This window comes from Solanum dulcamara, chromosome 12 (assembly GCF_947179165.1).
Source record: "Solanum dulcamara chromosome 12, daSolDulc1.2, whole genome shotgun sequence".
NCBI classification, from domain to species: domain Eukaryota; kingdom Viridiplantae; phylum Streptophyta; class Magnoliopsida; order Solanales; family Solanaceae; genus Solanum; species Solanum dulcamara.
The window spans coordinates 3,442,876-3,463,173 of NC_077248.1; the positions used below are offsets into that span (position 1 = coordinate 3,442,876).

Below are 20,298 nucleotides of genomic sequence, written 5' to 3' on the forward strand. Positions count from 1 at the left end.
CTCTTCAAGGGTTCCAATGAGATTTATGTCATCAATATAAACGGCGAGTATAACAAACTCTGATTCCGTTTTCTTAATAAAAACACATAGAAAAATGACATCATTTATATAACCTTCATTTATCAAGTACTTACTAAGGCGATTATACCACATACGACTTGATTGTCTCAGACCATATAATGATCTTTGGAGTTTCATTGAGTACATCTCCCGAGACTTAGTACATGCTTTAGGCAATTTTAATCCTTCTGAAATTTTCATGTAAATTTCATTATCAAGTGAACCATAAAGGTAAGTTGTAACTACATCCATTAGATGTATTTCAAGATTTTTATGTACAGCTAAACTGATGAGATATCGAAATGTTATTTCATTCATAACAGGTGAATATGTTTCTTCATAGTTGACCCCGAGCCTTTGAGAGAATCCTTGTGCAACAAGGTGTGTCTTATATCTTACAATTTCATTTCTCTCATTTTGTTTTCGCTCAAAAACTCATTTATAGCCAACTGGTTTTACACCTTCAGAGGTTTGGACTACAGGTCCAAAAACCTCATGTTTAGCAAGTGAGTCTAATTCTGATTGAATAGTCTTTTGTCATTCTAGCCAACCATATCTACGTCAATATTTTTTGACGGAATTAGGCTCAAGACTTTCACTATCTTGCATAAGGTTAAGTGCAACATTATATGCAAAAATATTATCCATCATAATTTTTGATCGATCTAAATTTATCTCATCACCGGAAGAACTTATTGAAAGTTCTTCATTCACTGGAGTCTCGGGTTCACTGATTTCTTCAGGAATATCAGAATTACTCAAATCTTGACCTTCTTCAGGAGGTTCTTTTGTAATATCATCTTTATTATTCCTCAGACTTCTCTTTCTAGGATTTTTATCTTTTGAACCCAATGGTCTACCACGTTTCAGGCGTGTTTGAGATTCAGAAGATATGATACTAGTAGATGGTCCTTTTGGGACATCAATTTGGATAAGCACATTCAGTGCATGAATATGTGACTTAGTTATCCGTTTTAAATCAGTAAATGCATCTGGCATTTGATTTATTATTTTCTGTAAGTGGATGATCTTCTGGACCTCCTGCTCACATGTGCGGGTACGTGGATCAAAATGAGATAGTGATGAAATTTTTCACGCAATTTTTCTTGCAGGTTCCTTTTGATCTCCCACTAATGGAGGAAAAGTTGTTTCATCAAACCGATAATCCGCAAATCAAGCAGTGAATAAGTCTTCAGTCAATGGTTCAAGGTATTGAATTATGGAGGGTAAGTCAAACCCAACATATATGCCCAATCTTTGTTGAGGTTCCATCTTTGTATGTTGTGGTGGTGCTACAGGCACGTATACTTCACAATTAAAAATTCGTAGATGGGCTATAATTGGATCATGACCAAATACTAGTTGTGACGAAGAGTATTTATTATAATGTGTCGGTTTGAGATGTATAAGTGCTGCTGCATGAAAGATAGCATGACCCCAAACAGTAATTGACAATTTTATTTTTATTAGTAGAGGTCTTGCTATCAATTGTAGGCACTTAATAAATGACTCTGCAAGGCTATTTTGGGTATGAACATGAGCAGCATGATGTTCAATTTTTATCCTAATTAATAAGCAATAATCATCAAAAGTTTGGGATGTAAATTATCCAGCATTATCAAGGCAAAAGACCTTAATTAGATAATCTGGGAATTGCACCCTTAATCTTATTATTTGTGCTAACAACTTCGCAAACGCCAGGTTGCGAGAAGATAAGAGGCACACATGAGACTATCTAGATGATGCATCTATTAGGACCATAAGATATCTAAACAATCCACTAGGTGGATGAATAGGTCTACATATATCTCCATGTATACGCTCTAAAAAGTTAGGAGATTCGATGCCAACCTTCAGGGTCGATGGTCTGGCAATTAATTTGCCTTGATAACAAGCAGCACATGAAAATTCATCATTCGTAAGAATCTTCTGGTTCTTTAATGGATGTCTAGTTAAATTTTCAAGAATTCATCTCATCATCATTGATTTAGGATGACCTATTCGATCATCCCATAGCACAAATGTATTTAGATCAGTAAACTTCTGATTTTCGATCATATATACTTCAATTATACTAATTTTTGCATAATATAGGCCAGACGACAAAGTTGGTAATTTTTCCAAAATATATTTCTGGCCTGAGACGCTTTTGGTTATACCAATGTATTCAATATTCATTTCATATAGTATCTCAACATGATATCCATTTCTGCAGATATCTTTAAAACTTAACAAGTTTCTTGGGGATTTAGAAGAGAATAGTGTATCTTCTATAACAATTTTTATCCTCTTAGATAAAAATACACTAGCTCTTCCTGAACCTTCAATCATTTTCGAATTACTAGAAATTGTAGTGACATTTTCTTTTCTTCTAAGCAAGTTGAAAAAATATTTCTCATCTTTAAAAATGACATGAGTTGTTCCACTATAAATTACACAAATATCCTCGTGATTGATCATTGATCCAAACAAAATTTGAGGCATATCCATATTTTTCTTCAAAAAGAAATAAAGTAAATATTATAATTAAAACATAGTCCATTACACAAATTTTATTTATTTACAAGAATTAAAAAAATACAAACATATCATTTAGTATAGAAAAATAAAAAAAATTATTTAAATATTATTAGGCTTATCTATATTCATATTATTTTCTGAAAAATTAAAAAAATCAGCTACATCCAGGTGCATAGGCTCAATATTATCTTCAGAGATAAAATTTATCTCTAGATTATTTTCTGTCCTCTTCAAGGATGTTTGATATAGCTGAACCAGAAGTTTTGATGACCGACAAGTCCGTGACCAGTGCCCCATACCTCCACATCTATGACATATACTTTCTGAATTTTTCTTTGATAAAGTTTCTGGCTTTTCACTCTTCTTTTTGTACTGCTGATCATTTTTCGGTGTCAGCCGAGCATCATAATTATAATTTCTTCTTCGACCAGGACCACGACCACGACTGAGGTCATGGCCTCTTTCTTGTTGGTTATAATTTATCTGATTTACTTCGGGGAGTGGCAAAGAACCAACGGACTGACTATCATAATTTTTCATTAATAGTTCATTGTGGTGTTCAGCAATCAGAAGGTGAGAAAGTAATTCAGAATATTTTTTAAAATTCTTTTCGCGATATTACTGCTGCAGGAGCATATTCGCGGGTGGAAATATGGAGTATATCTTTTCAAGTTTATCTTGCTCAGTGAAGTATGTCTTTTCAAGTTTATCTAGCTTAGTGATTTCTTTTTCGCATAAATTTAACTGAGCTATAATTCTAAACAAGGTAGAATTATATTCAGCTATATTTTTGAAATCCATTAATCTGATATTTAGCCAATCATGACGTGCTTGTGGAGGCATGACCAACTTCAGGTGGTCATATCTTTCTATTAAATTTTTCCACAGTCTAAGGAGGTCTTTTAATGTGAGATATTGTAATTTTAATCCTCGTCAAGATGGTGGCTGAGAAATATCATGGCTTTGACAAGGTCTTGACTAGATGCCGTACTGTCATCTTTGATGGTGTCTGTCAGACCCATCGATTTTAGATGTATTTCGACATCTAGTATCGATGATGAGTAGTTTTTTTTCCAGAAATATAGCAACAAATTCATGTTTTGAGATATTAGACATTTTAAAAAAATAAAATTCTTACCCCTTTTGTTACCTTCTTAAAAATGTAGCTCAAAGCGATGGAGGCTCGTGCTGATAACGTGTTATAAAATAAACTAACTTTACAAAATAAGGAGAAAAATAATAGAAGGAGAGAGATCAGAAAGAGTTTGTATGTATCTCAGTATATTTTACAATGCCAAAACATGGTATTTATAGCCAGCAATGGAAGGAAAAAAAAGAACAAATGGGCAAATTGATATATTTAAGTGGGCCCCGCAAAAGGGACATCCACTAAACCACTTGCTCATTAACAAAACTATATTATTAATCCTATCAATCACTTTATGGACTTGCTTTTTGAATATTAGAGTTTGTTAAAGTGCAAAAGAATTTTGTTGTTAATGAGAAATTAACAAATTGAGCATAAAAGTAAACTAATATACCCAGTAAAATTTCACAAATAAAGTCTGGAAAAAGTAAGATGTAAGCAAACTTTATCACTATCTCATGAAGATAGAGAGACTGTTTTTGAAAGGCCTCGGCTGAGCATAAAAATAAAAGTAAAAAAAGATTTTGACAATTTAATTATTTGATTAATTTTGGTGAAGTAGGTTAATTTTTACAAAATTAATTTATAGAAGTTAAAAAAGAAATTTGATGGATGTCACATTCTTTAATGCAAGCAAGTTTGGGTAGGTGGTTAATGTATTAAGCCTAAAAATAAAAAGAAGAAAGAAAAGTTTGCTAAAGTGATATATATGAGATTTCAAGAACTAATTACTGCATGAAAATGAAACTGATATTATTGATAATTAATAACCATCATTATATTCTTAAATTAAATTGATACATAGTACTACTTAGTATGAAGATTTAAGGACAGACGCAACATCAACATTGCTGCTTATTGATTTTCTTAAAAAGTCAAATGAATTGAGGGATCTTGGGGCGAGTACAACATCCATGTTATCACCAACTTTCTCAAGCATTTCTTTAACAGGTGATACCTACATAAATAGACAAAAAAAAATAATAATAAATTAAAGCAACCACAAAAAATATAGGTAAAAATTTAAATTCTTGTTTGAGCATGCTTCAAAAAAAAAAACAGGTATTGTAAGTTGAAAATTAGATATCGCGCTAAACCATAACACACGCTTCTGTAGATTTCTGACAGGAAAAACTTAGCCGCACCGGGTGTTTATACATGACAAATAAGTACATGATATGTATCATCTCTATACACATCACTTTTAAATATTTAAGTGCACTATCACCTTGATTTGCAACTTAACAATGGTAAATCCATGTGGTTTGGTGTAAAAATCGGGTGTGTGTAAATTCTTTATAGATTCTTAATATGTTCCATTGTATTGATGATGCAAAGTAAAAAGAAAGTTCATTTGAAAAAGAAAAGGAAAGAAGCAATTAAGTTTCTTCTGATAGCTATTGAGTATGAACTTATTTTAGCCTATGTTGTTAGGGCTCTCCAAAACTATTGCCACGCCCGTGTTAGACTGTCAGATCCTAAGAAAATGAACTATTTTTGGAGAATCTGACATGCTCCGATATTTTTGAAGAGTCCAAGCAACATAGCGGTTAGCTGATAAATGTGAAACAACTTATGCCAAACCAACAAATCTTGGTAGTAGATTCAGAAAATAATGTGTTCCATGAAAGACCATAAATCATTTAGGATAAGAAGTAAATGGAAGGATGATTGTACCTTATTAGGCTCTCTGAAGGAATTTTCATCCATCACATTGTTGGATGTTAATGTGGTTTTTACAGCCCCAAATGACGTCTCTAATGAATTCTGCCCCAATCCACTGAGAGAGATTTTAAGAGTAACCGAGGTGGTCCCAAAGTTCACGACCTGGGGAAAGTATCTCAACATATGAGTAACGAACCAATTGAAGACGGAGAATCGTGTGTGTATATGGAAAATGGTACGGAGGATCGTGCATCTTAGGAATTCGGAGATGAAATTAGGCTGTGACAAAGTTCTCCTTGTTAAGGATGAACCTCGACCATTCAAAAGTCTTGAAGTGCTAATGATAACTATCTATGATGAAGCTAACATAAGAAACTATCCAAACTTAAACCCTTCCAAGAGTGATGAACCAAAACAAGAAACTATCCGCACCTTTATTCTCAAATAATCGTTGTTATCAACTGAATTTCGCCAAGTGATGGCAGATGATATAAGTGAATTTGAAGGATTAGCTTGTAGTGTCGAACTCAGAAGAGTAGCACCATTTGACTCTTTGAAGAAATGCTGCATCCAATAACTAGGGGTTCCATACATTTGCGAAGAGGTGAAGACAATTGCATCTGGGTTCCACCTACATGAATGAACATTTTTGGTCAATAGAATACATTAAGAAAATTTCTAAAAAGGGAAAAACAGCAGAAGCAATGAGATATACCTCCGGTCATTGTCATTAACAAATAGGGGTGCGTAACTTGCCATTTCAATTGCTTCACTGCACAAGGATAGTTTCAAGTAACATCATACAAAGGGAACATGGTAAAGGAAATAAGATGGACTGTCTATTAGTTTAAGGTGATTCGCTTAGTCAATCTCTCTAAGATCAAAGTTATCCGTCATAGAATCAAATAAAGGTATCATGTAGTATACTGCATGATGGAGTGGTGTAGATTAGAACATTTTCAAGTAAAATCTGAAGTAAAGATCAGATATTTTGCATAGGAAAAAGAGAAGGGTGTTAATCAACAGAGACTTCGGTAAGTGAAATCACATATCACCCTTTCTATGCGTCATTAGTCAAGGAAAGATCATATAAACCCTCTAATTCAATTTGATTGTCTAGCTTCGACTTGGCACAAAGTTTGAGAAAGTCAAGAAGGCTTTTGAATCTTGTGGTCTTAAACTAAAGATATGTTGAATGAACCAAAATGTCCTTTAATCTTTTGGCCTTCAACATGCCATGTGGAAAGTTGAAATCAAAGAGTTGTCAAAAGACGAAAGAGACATTCTTTTTGGAACAGACAAAAAAGGAAAGTAAGAAAAACAAATTGAAATGGAGGAAGTATCACCCTTTACAGTTAGTAGGACTAGTTAAACTCATTTCTTGATTAATATAGTCTACATAGCAATAGCTTTAGCTATTAGGTGGTGCAAGCCGCCCTTGCAATTGTTTTCAGAATGTAGTCTCCCCTCATAATTTTATCGACCCAGGACCCCCCACCCCCTCTCCCAGAGAAACTGTTCAAAATAATTCGCCGTGCCAGAGTTTTCCCACGAAAAAACTGTGACACAGCCACGGAGTCTACGTACACATGGAAAGCATTTCAAAACTGCTCTCCCACATACTAAGCCAAGGAGGTTTTTTGTCAAAAGAACTTTAGACGTGTACGGGCAGGAAGCGTACCAATTATAGAAAAAGAAATTAGACAAATGCTACACAGGTACCTGTTCTTTTCTAGCCCAATGAGGAACCCAGCTTCACCCAATGCTGCTAAAAGACTACCTTTTCCAGCATCATTTCCAGTCACAGCATACTCACTCACAAAAGCCTGCAGAAATATACACTATACATAAGAACAACTTAATAATTCAACTCATTAATCATCAAAAGGTAACTTTTACCGACCTTTGGTCCACTGCGTGGTGCACTATCAAAATGACGAGCATTAGAAAATACAGAACTTGCGCTGCTATAAATCTAGCCATAAAAACATCACAAAGTTAAAGCTCATGCAAAGACAAGAAAACCAAAGTTAAAGCTTTTGATACACTTGCTAAGTGTGAGAGATACTTGGAAGAGTGTCGAGATCTTACATGAAAATCATATAAATCAGCTGGGTGATCCAGTGGTCTCGAAGAACCATCACAGTTTGAGATTATTTTAATATCTGGGTATTTATCTTTGATGGCCGAATAGAACTTGAGGTAATTTCCTGAATCACAAGTAATAGAAATCAGTCATTATATCTTTTCACTCAGATCGATGTGCAGTTTTGGAATCATGTAGCTGGACAAATAAAAGAAATCAATGTCATTGGAGTCTCTATGGACTAGCCTCAGATATCAATGATAAGAGCACAAACTTCAAAGAGATATTTTGTCAGACACCTAAAGAGTTCTGACAAAAGTTTCCGCAAAACCACTGATTACTGAAGTACAAGACAGACAGACAGACAGAACAGGGCATGAAGGGCCAGAGGTACAGTAGAAACCATGAAGATCTAAAATCTGCATCATCAAACTTTAAATTCATATTGGCATAAAGACACAAAATTTATTGCCTCCTTATGCACCCCACACTCATCCAGGGGAACGGGGAAGAGAGACACTTCATGTCATACGTTATGGATGTCAGGTTTTATTCCCGGCTCAAATTATGGTAAAGGTGATGAGATATGTGTGACATTATGGGGAGACAATAAATCAAAATGTACACTAGACAGTTATGCAACATATAAATCCTTGTGTGCTATAGTAAGTTTCCTGTGAACCAAAGAACTATATGTCATCTGCCAAATAGTATAAAGCATGCATACCACGGTATTTTGTCTTCCCACAATCCTCATTTCCGATAGCCACATATCTCAAATCAAAGGGCTCTGGATGTCCCATTTTGGCTCGAATAGAACCCCATGTTGAAGTAGGATCGCCTCTTGCAAACTCAAGACCATCTAATATTTCCTGGATAGAGACAAAATATATTTGTAAGAATGTAATGTAACAAGGAACGGATGAAAAAAGATTGTTGCTACAGAGAAGGAAGCAAGAGAGTGTTAGGTAATACCCACTGCTAATTTTATTTTCTTGACCAATTTACCCCACGATAAAAATGATTGCACACTCCGTTAGTTGCTTTCGGAATGTTGATTACTTTGGTAACTTGAATCGGTAACACAATGAATGTTAACTTAATCTACTAATGCACAAGGCAAGTTTCAGTTAGGAATATTATGGCCATCAAAAATGAAGCCTTTTAGTGATGTGAATTTTTATTGCCTAAGATTTTGTGAAGAAAAAGACAATTCGCAGGTGACAAAAAAAAGACAATCATGACACTAAATAAAACATAAAGAACATTTAGCACACTAAAGCGCTAGATCACATTCAATGAGCTAAAAATTCAATAGACCTACTTGCACGAAAGGTAAAATACTGGAAGTGTCAACTTGATCATGGTGGCTGACTCCTGAAAATTTAGAAGCACAAAAGGAAGAAGTTTAAATTAATTAATGGACGAAATAGAGTAAAAGAAAGAGAATAGTGCAATTGTGGAGGTTCAGGAACTACCATTGTTGAAAACCCACACTGGCAGTGTGTCTAAGTCCTCGGCAAGCTGCAGAAAACGGAGTGGATTCGTTCAAAATCAGAAGTATACAACTGTTTACATCAAGTGCGTGCAAATGTTTTTATTTTTTGGTGCTTGTGTGTGTTGAGCAAGAATGACCTGCCAGGTGTTACAAATACATTTACAACGAAGTCAGGGAACATAGAATATTACCTGCAGGAATTCAAAATGGCCTAGTCCATCATCAGTCCAGTAATTCCAAACATCACCGAAATGCCCAGGTCTCTCTTCCCATTGTCCAATGGTTTCTTTCCACCGAAATGCATTTCTTAACCAGTCACCTTCAACAAAACATCCACCTACAGATAGAAAATATGAAGGTTTATCAACATTGGACAATTGATAGTTGAGAAGCTCAAATAGTAGATACCGACGGATAGGGGGAACACAGAGGAAAAAACTAAAGGAACTGGTAAAAGAAGACACACAGCACAACCTTGGAAGAGTAAGTCCTCTAATTGATGAAGACTTTTTACTACATTTGTCTAATATTTATTCTCTTTTCGTAGCCAACACTATAAACTAGTTGTTTGAAATTCAAAAGTGCTCAAACACAAAGTAAACAGACTAGGAAGAGGAGATTTGACTTCTTCAAAGAATGAAAGTAAACATGAAAAGAAAGATAAATCAGAAAGTTTGAATTTCAAGTTAAGTTCCTTGATCCTACCCCCTGCCCATGGGTATGAAACATGTCACTATGCTGAGATATTACAAGTAGAACTCGGATGAAAAGATACTTTATCACTTGCTCAATGAATTGGAAATTAAAAAATGAAATAAATTTTGAAGTTTGAACAGTTTCTGATATTAATCCTACATCTAGATGTTCATCTCCCATACTATCTCTTTTGATAACCTCGTCTCCCGTATTTTCTCAATGGTGAAATTCTTAGATCTAAGTGTTTAGATAAAGTATTTCAAGTCTTATCTAAGAACTATCACCACTGAGATAATACGGGGGATGAACTCCTGCGAGCATAATTTCCAGTAATACATAACACAGTTGTATTTCAGCTTCTTTCTATCTTTAAGTAGTCGCTGGCCTCCTGTGGTTTTCTTAAGCTTCTTTGTGCAAGGCTGCAAGCCATTCTTTTTATTATACTTTTCTTTTTCCAATTTACTCATGAATTTTTGCTCTCTACTGATACTCTTCTTCCTCGTCATGAAGAGATCGCGTGAAAAAGATTATAAATATAGCAGGTATAAAATACTAAAAGCTGTCCCAGTCCATCAGTTGGTAAAGTTGCATGATCCTCAAGGAAAATGTTTGAAATATATTGGAGAATACCTGGAAATCTAATGAATGCTGGTTTCAAATCCTTAAGCATTCCAAAGAGATCTTTCCTGAAGCCATGCCCCTGTGCCAAGAAAATTGCCACAAATAACATTCACTAAATGAATACATCTAATGCCCAAAAAATGAAAAATAAGAAAGAAATAATTGGAAATAAAATCATGCTCAGAATTGTTGGATATGTACAGACAAGTAATGAGAAGAAAAAGACATTCGCAATAATTTGTTAACTTTATCTACATTGACAAATTTTGCATACTATTAGTTAATAATGCTTATATGGTCAACAACTTCTTATTTTTTCCAAATGTAAAACCTAATAACGTCCTCAAAGAATTGATTTAGAGGATTCATATAACAGTTTTTTTGGGGATTATGGTATAGTTTATTGTTTGATAAAAAACCTAACGGTATCACAACAGATACATTTAAGTATACTTCACAGATGTAGTTATATTTTGGAATCTATTTTTAAAGATATAGAACTGAAACTATCATTGATGTTTTAGATTCTCTATAGTCACAAGGCAGTAGATCATAGAATACTCTTTTAAATATGGTTTCATGAGTGCAACTGTTTTGGTTTATAATAGATACAGAAACTGTTGCCATTGTCAAAAAAATAAGATATAGAACTGAAACTAGCTCCATATTTTTGTATGTAATCAACAAGAAGAGAATTCATGAACTCTTTAGAAGCTTTGGCTCAGAAAACATGTCATTACGTCAGCCAGTTGCGTTAAAACCACCCTCTCCTTGATTAACTATGAGTCTTTTCTAAATGGCTACAAGAAATCTCTAAAGCACTCACCTTGTATGTGTCAGTAGGCATTAATGACACTTGGTCAAACCATATAACACCTTTCTTGGATGATCTCAATTCCAGTCTGGAATTGGGATCTGTTCCTGTTGCTTCTAACAAAATTTCCACCTTAGTCCAACTTGAAACATCAGCAGCTCTGCAAAGAGCATCTTGAATGAATTGTGTGCAAGAAGCAAACTTTGTAAAAGCATGGAAAATAAATCCGACTAGACATTTACTAACACTATGTTGGCAGCAGCCAGCTTTTGCAATCCATTTGAACCAGTTAAAGCTACAGATACATTGATTGATTCTGGTGAACGAACATAAAGCACTAGTTTGTAACTCTTTCCCTGCTCAATATTCTGCAAGAAAACATAAAATGAGGATAATAAATACAGAACATGCACCGAAATACACAAAGAAGTAACAGTAGATCAGTATCTAGTTTGAATATAGTTCTGATTGAAATCTAAATAAGACTTAAGGATACAATGAAGAAAATCTAGTGTGCTTTTAGTATTGCGGAATATTGAAAGGTGAATGCTTGAGAGAGGAAGCAAACAACACACAAAGAATGTTTCAGTCAAGAATTAAAGAGCAGCATACCATGCCCCAGAATCCTGGGTTGTAGAGGCCAACTCCTCCATCTGGACAGATATTGGCACCTGTATGGTCACATAGCACCTGCACTTGAACTGCAATTTTATTACGATCAAAGCATGATGAACGGTCTGTTGATACAATCACTTTGGACTCGTCTCCAATGATAAACCAAGGATCAATATTTGAAGGTACATTTGGGCCTCCAGCTTCAAAACCTGAGGTTTCAAGAAAACTAGAACTTGAATAAAATAGAATTCAAGAATATATAGGACTCTTATTAAAAGAACAGAGATAACAATCTCGCATTATTTGCCTTATCAGTATATTCATCATAGTACTCTTATCAGTCAAAAAACAACCACTTGGACCATAGTAGCATAGAGAATATAAAACCGCCCAAGTTAATATTCACCTATGAAGAAATATTTTGAAAGGGATAAGTAATAATGACTATCGAAGAGACAAGACGGAACAAAATCATGTAATTGTTGTCTCCAATTTTCTGCTTGAGCAACCCAAATGTAACTAGTTCATCCTTTCCAGTATATGAGTCTTGCTCTTCCATTTCTTTTCCTTTCTTTTTTTACGCCAAAATACCCAATTAGTAATCAATCACTAGGAACCATAAAATCAAACTGACCTCTATTGTTGACAAGCTCAGCCCACAATCCACCAGCACCAGCATGATTGATCTCCTGAAATACAATATTTCAGGTCATGAACTAAAATTAATTGCCTGTATCCAATATCATGGAAAATTAAGTCCAATTAATCGGTAAAATGTCAAGGTATGATCTCTCTTTTCCAGCCAGATATTCGGAAAATGTTGATGACTCATAAGATTAGGCATCAACAGCACTTGTCAAATGTCCATTGTCAGGTCTCATTATATTGACAGACATAAACTATAGAATGTCCTTTATTTTATCATCCTTTTTCCTCCTTTAGTTCAAACAGGAAACCTTTATGAGGAATGAGAATGTGAATTTCAGCTTGATGGAATGAACTAATAAAAACATATCCTAGAGGTAGTTTCAAGAAGCAGAAGTTTATGACTCTGTGTATCATATGCTGCAATAGTTATCAGGTATATAAAGAGTTTGAACAAAAAGACAGGACAAGCAATTAAACACCAAATATATGAAATGAGTTACATACTGTAAACTGGAAGGTAAATGCTTCTCATTTGCTCCACAAATTGAGCATCCAAATACTAAACTCACCTCAAAGAATATACCAAAAAGGGTATCAGGTATTTTCCTTGCTGATGCTTCGGATGCATTCACAAACAGTACTGCTGTCTGGTTTGCTTGAACCCCAGTAGCAGAACATTGGCACAGGGCAGACAGACCACACAAAACTAAAAGCAGTACGTGATGAATGGAATGCCTCGACTCCATCTTCCTTCTTGGTCTATTTGTTGTTGCTGTAGGCGGATAGCCTATTTAAGCTCTCAAAGAGGTGCAAATTCAGTTAGATTTTGATCATTAATGGAAGTATAAAGCTGAAAAGTTGCTTCCTTTTACAACAACCTAATGTCAGCATGAGACAGAACCAAAAAGACGATTGTCTGAACTAATAACAATAAGAGCAGCTTGACAGATTTTTCTGCTTATAATAGCACGATAGTGATAGAATCAAGGAACGCAACTTTTTTTAACTTGTAGTGCAGATATATGTCTATTTGACTCATAAATTAGTTCCAAAAGCATCCAATCACTGGACAAGCTTTGACAGATAAAATTAATAGAAGATGAAACCTGAAGAATGATATAATGGCCAAATACAGAATATTAATGTAACTCGTTAAGCTGAATTCACAAGGAGATGACAGATGTAATGCTCAAAGTCCAGGCAAATTACGATATACCAAATGGTTGAACTTAAAATGGCACGCCATCTGGTCCAGTTACTAGTTTAACACTTCTGCTCCTTTTTATATTTTATATTTTTCTTCGCTTACGGACCTTAACTTTAATTATGACCTAATAGCAAAGTGACCATACTGTTATATTCTAGTGTCAAGCAAAAATAGTTGAGACCAATAACTAACGCAAAGTTTGACAAAGAATAGATCCATTGATATGATAATATCAGAGACATTTTTACCAACTGATTTTTTAACTATTACATGAAGGTCTCTCAAATACATTGCATCGAGAGGAAACAAGCCATATGCATAAAGTGAAAGCACCAAAAAGCGTAACATAGCATGACAAATTTGTTTGCACTTTTGCATAAACAAAGCCATTTGCAAACAAACAGAGAGCCAACAAGTAAAGAATGCAACTTGGGATTGGCCATGAGAATGCAACCACTATCCACTGAGGATTATTGCGATTTCCCATCCCCACAAAGCAGTAAAATTAACAGTGTTTGGAAACTAGAGAAAAAAGAAACATGAAGATATTTCAAAGCTTTAGGCATTGTTTGGAAAGCAGAAAGTCAATAGCAAAATGAGTTTTTTCTTGTTGAGGCCACATAGAAGTCATTTGATTATAATCGTTTCTTCTTGAGGCAACATATAAGTCATTTGCTTATAATCCTGGAAATCAGCCAATCACTAGCATTTAAGTTGTTGGGCGGCCGCAAGGTTGCCATGAGTTAGTAAGTTTGGGGACCGAAAGTTCTCTGTGCACCGGGTACATAGCCTATTGAATCAGTTGTGGCACGGATGGAAATGCATGCTACGACTGATAGGATCGAGAACTGTGCATTAATAGTCCGGAGCATAGCAACCATTGTTTCTTTTCATATTAGTAACATTTGCATATGTTATGCTGTAATTCCTGTTCTATTTTATATTTTTATTCATGAGTTCAATATGGATTAACAATACGCTACATCATAGCACATTGACAATTGAATAACCTGTGTACAATTACTTGTTGATTAACCATCGATTACTTGTTATCTCTCCTTTGTTTCTAGTAAAATTTGTAATATTAGGCATTTAAAACCAAAAATAATTTGATTAAAAGAGGAATGTAAAAAAAATTCTATTCATTCACCTCATTTAATATAATTAGCTTTAAACTATCTTCTAAATTATTCTTTGTTTTGAGATAATTAAACTAGATTATAATCCTATTTCTAATTATTAATTATTGGTTCAAGCCTTGAAAAAAGCCTCTGACAGAAATGCAAGGTAAGGCTGCGTACAATAGACCCTTGTGGTCGGGCCCTTTCCCGGATACTGCGCATAGCGGGAGCTTTAGTGCACCGGGTTGCCCTTAATTATTGGTGTATAATTAGTTTTAATCTCATAATATTAAATTAAATTAAATTGGATTTAAGTAATGTATATATTATAGAGCATGAACATTATTGGAATCAATTTTGAATTTTGATACAACCTAAAAATCACACACGTGTTTAGATTAATAAAAGGTCCTTAAATCTCACTTGTGAGACTACACACTGAGTATTTTATTTTATTTTTGATAATCGTGGTGTCCAGGCTCAGTTGCACACCTCGACTAAGTGTCACCTTCCACCAACAATAGGTTCTAGGCAATTATGTCCATCATCAAGAGTAGAACAGATAGGAAGCAATCATTGGATATGTTGTTGTTGTTATGTTTTACCATTAAACCCAAACAAGGGAAGACAAATCCAACTGTGAAGTTCCAAAAAACAAGATTTTTGCCCCAATCACAAAATATCCACAATCAAAAACTCATAAAATTGCAGTGAACATCCATCAAGACTCAAAATTTATGAAAGAAACTTCACTTATATCAATCAAGATTACTTTTTTATTACCTGGAAATGACCCACCGCAGAAAATATCCTTCTGGATATCTGTAATTCTGACGTAATAAAACGATTATAGAGAGAACAAGTTGAGTTTGTTACAGAGTGAGCTCACTCTGTTCACTGCTGTACGTCTTGTTATGGGTAATGACTTGGGATATTTTTGTATATTTGTGTGTATATAACTGTATATATAGAGACGAAGATGGTGGGACTGTGGAATATGAAGAAAGAGAAGAAAGGAGAGTTGCTTGAGGAAGGAAGGGAGGAAGGAGAAAAAGTAAAGCAAGAGATTTGTCACGTATACATTTTTGTTTTCTTTGAGTGTTGAGAATTTTTGGGAGTAGGGACCAATCCTCTTATCCATTTAAAATAGTTAAACTAATTGATCGGACTAATTCAGATTCGTATTTTATGAAATAGCTAAAACTTTACAAAACAAGAATTTTAAAAAATATTATTCAATATGTACTATTATTATATATTATTGTATTTATTTTATATGAAGGGGAATTTTGAAGTAATTAATAAAATTGTTGTTATGTGATCAGGAGGTCACGGGCACGGAGCTGCCCCTTCTATTTATTTTATATATTGCTATTATAGTGTCATATTTCTCTTGCTGAATGAAAAAAAAATATATCTTTTGAGTCTATCAAAAACAATATAAACATTACATAAATGTAGAAGGTAAGATTTACATTTATTTTATTCTCCTTGAATTTTACTTATGAGATTATTATATTATTTGTGGTGTATGTGTTTGGACATGAATTTCGTGATATTTGAATAAGTTAAAAAAAATATTTGAAAGTTGAAGTTATAATTAAACATAAAAATATAATTGAATTTTTAAAATTGAAAAATTGACAAAATTTCTAAAATTATTTAACTATCTCATTTGAATTAAATAAATTCACTAAAAATATAAGTATTTTTTTATTATAAGATTGAACTCAATATTTATTATTACTGATAAATAAATTTTATCATCTTATCATACCAAATTATCTATTTGCTAATATTACACCAAGTAAACTTGTTTTGGAAGTTGAAAGTCGAAACCACTCATATATTATTTTTATTTCTTTACATCATAGAAGTGGTTTTGAGAAATAAATTCCAAATGTGATAATGTCAATATGATTTCTCTTCGTCCTTTTCCTTTTATTATAGAATAAAATAAATTAGAGAAGAAATAATTTATGACATATTTTAAACAGAAAACACTTTAATTGCTAAGTCCACCTCATTCTTAAATCATCTTTACCAAATACCTAACATATAGAAATTTTATCCACTTTCTTCTCAACCACTATTATTTGGAATAATTACGACCCTAGACACTTTGACTAGATTTATAAATTATGTATAATACATATATTATACACAATCAATATATAATTGTATATATTTTAGTTATATTATTCATCGAATCATAACTTTCCCGGATTAAAACGATGTTTAGCTATATTTCATTTATTTTCTTGGTTAGAAAATAATTTTTCGAACTAGTCAATTGTCATAACTACCTTATCCCTTAATATAATTAATACTATGCCAGTGAACACAAAATCATATGTATGATAATTTATATATTGAAAAGGAAATGTTGGAATTCTTCAAAATAATTTATCAAAATGATTGTGCAAGTCTGTGTTTAACATCTTAATAAGCCATTTAATTGATTAGTAGGAGGATTTCTAGAATTATTTTCAAAGCAAAATGTAGCATTATAATTGCTTATCCCCTTATATATACATCTTATTGGATTATGTTGAATAGAAAATAAAGGAAAAATTGTCCAATATTAGAGTAACGAGGTAAATTTATTGAGTTTATAGAAAGATATTTATTTTTATATTAACTCAAAGAGTTGGAAAAATGCAAGGCTATCTTGTCATTATCGATCGACTCAATTTCAATTTACTTCAAATGCTTGATTAATATTTACATCAACATATTATTCTTTCTTTTCCATTCATAATTTTTCGTAAATGCGTCAGATTTGTCTTTTGTATAGGCACCCAAACAGGGGCGGAGCCACCTTATTGTAAGAGGTTCATCTGAACCACCTTCGGTGAAAATTTATACTATTTATACATGGTTAAATATAATTTTTTTATGTATAGATAATAGGTGTCGAACTCCCTTCGCCTAGTTCATGTGGCTACTTTTTCATATTTTGAATTCCCTCACTAAATATTTTGGCTCTGCCATTGCACCCAAAGTAGTTGATTATATATATTAAGGTCTTGTCTCAAATTTAAACGTTTCATTTTCAAAATCTAATTTAATATTTCAGAGATGGTAAGGAGATTAAATTCTTTAAAAACATATCGTAAATTTTGATGGGTTCGAAAGTAAAATACTGCTTATATTTGAAGGTTTGGTCTAAGTGCGGTATATAACACATCTTATAAGTTAAAAAAACAAAAGGAAGGAAGGAACATCTTATCTTCAATGTAATCATTTTGAGATAATGTGTGTTTACGTTTACTCTTAAGACAAAATGGAGGTGCTTATCTCATACTCCCTCCCTCTGTACCATATTAATTATTATGTATATTAAAAATAATTATCTCAAAATAGTTGTCAATTTAAACAATTAAAAAAGAATTAATTATCTATTTTCTAATTTTACTTTTAGTATTAATTATTCTAGAATTAAAAGACACGTAAATAGATAAAGATTAAAGAAATAATGTAGAGTACATCAATCAAATAACGCTCCTAATTAATATATATTTTTAGAGATTGTGCAAACCGTTAAAATGACAACTAAAAAAAGGAGGAAGGGAGTAGTTTTTTGTCATTTTATTTAATTTTATTTCCTGTGTTTGGTTTATTATTTGAAAAGAAAACAATGGAGCTTTCACTTGTTGTAGTTTAATATAATTTGTTTTCTTGGCTTCCCTTCCCCGCCGCCTCTTTTTGGAATATAGGTAAATCTTGTATTACCTCATTAACATTTTGAGTCAAGATTAAGCAAGGGAAAAAATATAAAGAAATTTGCATTAAGTGTTGTAATTTGTTGAGCTGCAATTCACATTAATAATTTTAGAAAGGAGAGAGGTGAACGAATATATCCCACTTTAGATTTATTGTGTTTGAAAATATGTTTGACAGAATCTACGTTTGAAGTTTTATATGATTGAAGTTTAGATAAAAATAATTGAATTTCAGTTATACTATTTTGTGAAGATTAACTTTAGGTTCATATACCTTAAATTGTCTCGAAGTGGAATACTTACAAAAATTCTTGAAAAATAGGATAAGCTAATAACGACTTCAAAATTGAGTATCCATACACTTTGTCCCAAATTGTTTAATCATTTCTAAATTAATGGGATGATAGGCACTCATTGGGCTTTTAGCCCTAGTCAAATGGACCAGCATTTGTGCATCAACAATCTATTCTCATTGTAAAAACACAAATGTCCAACAAACTTGTCTCAAATTGAGTTAAAAATATCTAATTCTTTTTCTAATTTATATTCACATTGATAGTGGACTAGCGTTAATATTTGAAAAGGAATTTTCACATAAATAATTTTTTTTCGATTAATTATTATTTTTTGGGAATATTTTTTTAATTACAATTTATAACCTAATTTATTTTAAATAGTTAAAATCAACCATTGCTCTCCTTATTTTTCTCCTCCTCCATCCAAACTCACCGACATCTTCAGATTTGGTCAGAAAAACTCCGTTGGCATTTGAATATGACCGAAAAAACTCTTTTTAAAGAGGGTGGTTCATCTTTAGTGAACAACATATTGTGTTAGGTATAATGCTTATGTTTTAGTTGTACATTGTCACCTACCGATGGGGTGATCTTCATACAATGGCAATGTAAATTTTTTGTCTAACTTGTTCACATATATAAAGAGTGTACCTTGAATTGTGGGAAAGAAATAAAAGCTCCATTTGTTTAGATTTGGCCGGAGACGATTAAACATATGAAGTAGAGTGGACCTACGATATGTTAACATACGAAGAACTCAAATTTCAGAGCAGAAACTTCACATTCATTGAAATCAACTCTATTACGGTTCTCAAACGGGAGATAGGTTGGAGAATCTCTTTGGCAAATAAGATTGAATGGTGATTTGTTTTGGGATTGGTTAGAGCTATTGATAGTCCAACGATTTGGTGGTGGTGATTCATCGGGGAAGAAGAGGTGAATCTTTGAAAAGTTATATTCAAATTGTATTGGGATTAAATATAAATCATAGTTGTAATACAATTCAAATTCAATATTATACATTATTATGAATTAGATAATTATTATTTCAGAAAAAATATAATACAGTTTTAACAACGTAAACTAATTATAGTAATATAGTATTTGAAATTCACATATAATACATATAAAATATTTTAGTTGTATATTCACCATGTGCATTAAACATGACTATAATATATTGAATTTAAAATGTGTTATAATTATTGTTTATTTTTTTCTTATTAACGATGTTAAAAATGTATTATACCTGAATTTCAAATACTATTCAAATAGTTTATGTGTTACTGTATTAAAACCGTGTTAGAAATGTATAATATATGTATTTAAATATTGTTGGTAAAAAAAAGTTAGGCTATTTTAACTAAGAGTAAAATAGTACTTTAATTTGTAATTAAGACAATATAATACATATTTAAGTAAAAAAACATTTTGAAAATGCAAGTTACACACTCCATCAATAGAATTTCACAATAGTTATAACAAAAAAGGGTGATGACTTATTTTTTCTAATATTAGGAGATATTTTTTCAAAAATTAGAATTAATAACATAACTACGTTAAATGAAGAAAATATATA

General features: G+C 32.7%; 1 protein-coding gene across 1 annotated transcript; it reads right to left on the reverse strand.

The window, feature by feature from the left end:
• Positions 1–4,455: 4,455 nt before the first annotated feature.
• LOC129875967 (alpha-L-arabinofuranosidase 1-like) lies at positions 4,456–15,798 on the reverse strand. Its single transcript, XM_055951230.1, has 18 exons — positions 15,482–15,798; positions 12,940–13,157; positions 12,357–12,411; positions 11,720–11,931; positions 11,354–11,475; positions 11,120–11,267; positions 10,303–10,372; positions 9,168–9,313; positions 8,957–9,002; positions 8,803–8,855; positions 8,206–8,350; positions 7,484–7,602; positions 7,296–7,367; positions 7,115–7,218; positions 6,108–6,164; positions 5,825–6,023; positions 5,405–5,554; positions 4,456–4,685 (listed from the first exon to the last, which is right to left on the reverse strand). Exons 2-18 carry the CDS (start codon positions 13,114–13,116, stop codon positions 4,539–4,541), a joined length of 2,022 nt encoding a protein of 673 aa, XP_055807205.1. The 5' UTR covers positions 13,117–13,157; positions 15,482–15,798; the 3' UTR covers positions 4,456–4,538.
• Positions 15,799–20,298: the final 4,500 nt, after the last annotated feature.